We start from the raw sequence: 6,000 nt of genomic DNA, 5'->3' as shown, positions 1-6,000 counted from the left end.
CTAACTTCCAAACTACGAATTCTCTGTATTATATTCACACCACACATTGTCCTCAGACATGACATCTCCACTGCCTCCAGCCTTCTCCTCGCTGCAACATTCATCACCCATGCCTCACACCCATATAAGAGCGCTGGTAAAACTATACTCTCATACATTCCCCTCTTTGCCTCCAAGGACAAAGTTCTTTGGTTTAGAAAGACACATAAGAAAACACTATGACATATTTATTAGAAAACGTTTCGGTCCTGGGACCTTGATCACTTCTAACATACAGAGGTAGAAAGGCATTATATATATAGGCGGAGAGTGAGGTGTGACGCACGTGACCTGAGGAATGTCATAAGAACATAAGACACTATAGAACGCAACACTGGAAACTACAAAATTTCAAAAACATTGGCATACATGATACTTAAGCAGCACCAACTCAACAACACAGGAGTCACATGATTTCATCGTCTACCCGTCCTCATCATAGGCAGAGGTTGTTTTGATAAGGACCTGCCTCGCATGGGCCAGTAAGCCTTCTACAGTGTTCCTCCATTCTTATGTTCTTATAACATTCCTCAGGTCACGTGCGTCACACCTCACTCTCCGCCTATATATATAATGCCTTTCTACCTCTGTATGTTAGAAGTGATCAAGGTGCCAGGACCGAAACGTTTTCTAATAAATATGTCATAGTGTTTTCTTACGTGTCTTTCTGAACCAACTTGTCGGTATTTATTACCAAGGTTTATACCACAAAGTTCTTTGCTCCACAGACTCCTAAGTGCACTGCTCACCCTTTTCCCCTTATCAATTCTATGATTCACCTCATCTTTCATAGACCCATCCGCTGACACGTCCACTCCCAAATATCTGAATACATTCACCTCCTCTATACTCCCTCCCTCCAATCTGATATCCAATCTTTCATCACCTAATCTTTTTGTTATCCTCATAACCTTACTCTTTCCTGTATTCACTTTTAATTTTCTTCTTTTGCACACCCTACCAAATTCATCCACCAATCTCTGCAACTTCTCTTCAGAATCTCCCAAGAGCACAGTGTCTTTTTCTTCTTATAATTTTGTCAGTTTTCAATCAAATTTCGTACTTTTTGTTTTAATACCCTCAGAAAAACAAATTCTCTACCATTTTATAAAAAAAATTTAAATTTTTTGAAAATTCTTGGCTTTCTGCATGCACACCTAAATGTCACCCATCACTGTACTAAAACTGTATCATGCTAAAATAAAGAATCTTAAAAGAATTGGGATGACCCATATACAGTGGACCCCCGGTTAACGATATTTTTTCACTCCAGAAGTATGTTCAGGTGCCAGTACTGACCGAATTTATTCCCATAAGGAATATTGTGAAGTAGATTAGTCCATTTCAGACCCCCAAACATACACGTACAAACGCACTTACATAAATGCACTTACATAATTGGTCGCATTCGGAGGTGATCGTTATGCGGGGGTCCACTGTATATAGCATGGAACTCAAAACAAAACAAGACAACTGGCTTTCTCATTACTACTTGCCTTGCAACATCAAAAAATTCAACATTTACTTACCAACAACATTGGTTCTCCGCAAGAGTTCAAAGTGCATATAAAATACATCTCCTGGGTCGTCTGGTACTAATTTACGGAAGTCAGTCTGGCTGAGGCCAAACAACACTCGGCCATTGAGGTTCCACTTGCTGTTGTTTACGTCGATATTCAGAAGACCAAACTGGCAGACGGCCCAAGACAGCCACTGTCGAACATGAGCAACAGACCACTCCAGCGGATCTATGGAAAATACATTAACACAGTAATGGGTACAGTATGGTAAGCCCTGTATTTAACAAACTAACTGTGGGGAGCGGGGAGCCAGTAATGGAAATTATGGTGTTAAGAAAAAACTGTTTTGCCATAATTGTAACAATAAGAAACAATTCAGCGATCAAAGAACTTTGTCCATTAACGACGGGACCTGCTCATACACCAGGTTCCAGGCTACTGATGTAAAGTGAAAATTACAGAACAGTGAAACGTAATCTTTTTTTCACTTTCAAATGTGTGTAAGTCTGTAAACATGTTGAAGAATATGGAAACATAAACACATATGCAGTTTAATGTGTTCCTTTATTGACAACGTTTCGCCCACACAGTGGGCTTTTTCAAGTCACAAACAGATCTACCTGGGGTGGAAGGTATGTGAGTATTTATAGTCAGGTTCAGAATGATCTACCCCAGGTAGATCTGTTTGTGACTTGAAAAAGCCCACTGTGTGGGCGAAACGTTGTCAATAAAGGATCACATTAAACTGCATATGTGTTTATGTTTCCATTGTGTCGGTATTTATACCATTTATTTTCATGTTTAAGAACATAAGAACATAAGAAAGGAGGATCACTGCAGCAGGCCTGTTGGCCCATACTAGGCAGGTCCTTTACAATGCATCCCACTAACAAAACATTTGCCCAACCCAATTTTCAATGCTACCCAAGAAATAATCTCTAATAACTCTATCAACTCATTTGCAAGTCCCAATCAAATCCAACCTCTCTCACTCATATATTTATTTTTTTTATTATCACACAGGCCGATTCCCACCAAGGCAGGGTGGCCCGAAAAAGAAAAACTTTCACCATCATTCACTCCATCACTGTCTTGCCAGAAGGGTGCTTTACACTACAGTTTTTAAACTGCAACATTAACACCCCTCCTTCAAAGTGCAGGCACTGTACTTCCCATCTCCAGGACTCAAGTCCAGCCTGCCGGTTTCCCTGAACCCCTTCATAAATGTTACTTTGCTCACACTCCAACAGCACGTCAAGTATTAAAAACCATTTGTCTCCATTCACTCCTACCAAACACACTCACGCATGCCTGCTGGAAGTCCAAGCCCCTCGCACACAAAACCTCCTTTACCCCCTCCCTCCAACCTTACCTAGGCCGACCCCTACCCCGCCTTCCTTCCACTACAGACTGATACACTCTTTAAGTTATTCTGTTTCGCTCCATTCTCTCCACATGTCCGAACCACCTCAACAACCCTTCCTCAGCCCTCTGGACAACAGTTTTGGTAATCCCGCACCTCCTCCTAACTTCCAAACTATGAATTCTCTGCATTATATTCACACCACACATTGCTCTCAGACATGACATCTCCACTGCCTCCAGCCTTCTCCTCGCTGCAACATTCATCACCCATGCTTCACACCCACATAAGAGCGTTGGTAAAACTATACTCTCATACATTCCCCTCTTTACCTCCAAGGACAAAGTTCTTTGTCTCCACAGACTCCTAAGTGCACCACTCACCCTTTTCCCCTCATCAATTCTATGATTCACCTCATCTTTCACAGACCCATCTGCTGACACATCCACTCCCAAATATCTGAATACATTCACCTCCTCCATACTCTCTCCCTCCAATCTGATATCCAGTCTTTCATCACCTAATCTTTTTGTTATCCTCATAACCTTACTCTTTCCTGTATTCACTTTCAATTTTCTTCTTTTGCACACCCTACCAAATTCATCCACCAATCTCTGCAACTTCTCTTCAGAATCTCCCAAGAGCACAGTGTCATCAGCAAAGAGCAACTGTGACAACTCCCACTTTGTGTGTGATTCTTTATCTTTTAACTCCACGCCTCTTGCCAAGACCCTCGCATTTACTTCTCTTACAACCCCATCTATAAATATATTAAACAACCACGGTGACATCACACATCCTTGTCTAAGGCCTACTTTTACTGGGAAATAATTTCCCTCTTTCCTACATACTCTAACTTGAGCCTTACTATCCTCGTAAAAACTCTTCACTGCTTTCAGTAACCTACCTCCTACACCATACACCTGCAACATTTGACACATTGCCCCCCTATCCACCCTGTCATATGCCTTTTCCAAATCCATAAATGCCACAAAGACCTCTTTAGCCTTATCTAAATACTGTTCACTTATATGTTTCACTGTAAACACCTGGTCCACACACCCTCTACCTTTCCTAAAGCCTCCTTGTTCATCTGCTATCCTATTCTCCGTCTTACTCTTAATTCTTTCAATAATAACTCTACCATACACTTTGCCAGGTATACTCAACAGACTTATCCCCCTTTAATTTTTGCACTCTCTTTTATCCCCTTTGCCTTTATACAAAGGAACTATGCATGCTCTCTGCCAATCCCTAGGTACCTTACCCTCTTCCATACATTTATTAAATAATTGCACCAACCACTCCAAAACTATATCCCCACCTGCTTTTAACATTTCTATCTTTATCCCATCAATCCCGGCTGCCTTACCCCCTTTCATTTTACCTACTGCCTCACGAACTTCCCCCACACTCACAACTGGCTCTTCCTCACTCCTACAAGATGTAGTTCCTCCTTGCCCTATACACGAAATAACAGCTTCCCTATCTTCATCAACATTTAACAATTCCTCAAAATATTCCCTCCATCTTCCCAATACCTCTAACTCTCCATTTAATAACTCTCCTCTCCTATTTTTAACTGACAAATCCATTTGTTCTCTAGGCTTTCTTAACTTGTTAATCTCACTCCAAAACTTTTTCTTATTTTCAAAAAAATTTGTTGATAACATCTCACCCACTCTCTCATTTGCTCTCTTTTTACATTGCTTTTTACATATATTTATCCAACCTAAATTTGAAACTACCCAAAGTCCCAGCCTCAATAACCCAACTAGGTAGACTGTTCCACTCATCTACTACCCTATTTCCAAACCAATACTTTCCTATGTCCTTTCTAAATCTAAACTTGTCTAATTTAAATCCATTACTGCGGGTACTCTCTTGGAGAGACATCCTCAAGACTCTATTAATATCCCCTTTATTAATACCCATCTTCCACTTATACATTTCGATCATGCCTCCCCTCATTCTTCTTCTAACAAGTGAATGTAATTTAAGAGTCTTCAATCTTTCTTCATAAGGAAGATTTCTAATGCTATGTATTAATTTAGTCATTCTACGATGAATGTTTTCTAACGAATTTATATCCATTCTGTAATATGGAGACCAGAGCTGAGCTTCATAATCTAGGTGAGGCCTTACTAATGATGTATAAAGCTGCAGTATAACCTCTGGGCTTCTGTTGCTTACACTTCTTCATATAAACCCCAATAATCTATTTGCCTTATTACGTACGCTTAGGCATTGCTGTATTGGTTTAAGGTTGCTGCTCACCATAACCCCCAAGTCCTTTTCGCAATCTGTATGGCTAAGTTCTACATTATTTAACTTATAAGTGCTAGGGTTATGGATACTCCCGAGCTTCAAAACCTTGCATTTATCTACATTGAACTGCATCTGCCACTTTTCTGACCAAGAATAGAGTTTGTCTAAATCCTCCTGAAGTTCCCTAACATCATCTACGTTCGAATCAATTATCCTACCTATCTTTGTGTCATCAGTGAATTTGCTCATATCACTAGTAATACCCTCATCAAGGTCATTGATATATATTATAAACAACAACGGGCCCAAGACTGATCCCTGTGGTACGCCACTTGTTACAGATCCCCACTCAGATTTAACCCCATTTATGGACACTCTCTGCTTCCTGTCTGTGAGCCATGACTCGATCCACGAGAGCACTTTTCCCCCAATGCCATGAGCTGCCACTTTCTTTAACAGTCTTTGGTGTAGAACTCTATCAAAAGCCTTACTAAAATCTAAGTAAATAATATCAAATTCTTTATCGTGATCAACAGCCTCAAAAGCTTTACTGAAGAAAGTTAATAAATTAGTTAGACAAGAATGGCCTCTCGTGAAACCATGCTGAGTATCATTAATCAAGCTATGCTTACCGAGATGGCTTCTTATAATCTCAGCTATAATTGACTCTAGTAATTTGCCTACAATTGAGGTCAGGCTTATTGGGCGGTAATTTGACGGTAACGACTTGTCCCCTGCTTTAAAAATAGGAATTACATTAGCCATCTTCCACATATCAGGCACTACACCTGTTTGAGGAGATAAATTAAA

The 6,000-nt window shown here is 40.3% G+C and overlaps 1 protein-coding gene across 1 annotated transcript in view; it reads right to left on the bottom strand.

Annotated features, from left to right (window-relative positions):
* Window positions 1-1,544: 1,544 nt before the first annotated feature.
* The window catches only part of LOC128702501 (proteoglycan 4), a 65,024-nt gene continuing 60,568 nt past the window's right edge, over window positions 1,545-6,000 (bottom strand). Inside the window, exon 7 of the mRNA XM_070105411.1 lies at window positions 1,545-1,787. Within this exon, the coding sequence (XP_069961512.1) occupies window positions 1,561-1,787 (227 nt within the window). The 3' untranslated portion in view covers window positions 1,545-1,560. The remainder of the gene's footprint in view (window positions 1,788-6,000) is intronic.

This window comes from Cherax quadricarinatus, chromosome 98 (assembly GCF_038502225.1).
Source record: "Cherax quadricarinatus isolate ZL_2023a chromosome 98, ASM3850222v1, whole genome shotgun sequence".
Lineage (NCBI taxonomy): Eukaryota > Metazoa > Arthropoda > Malacostraca > Decapoda > Parastacidae > Cherax > Cherax quadricarinatus.
The sequence above is the reverse complement of the archived record's forward strand: the minus strand, read 5'-3'. Positions and strand labels throughout refer to the sequence as shown.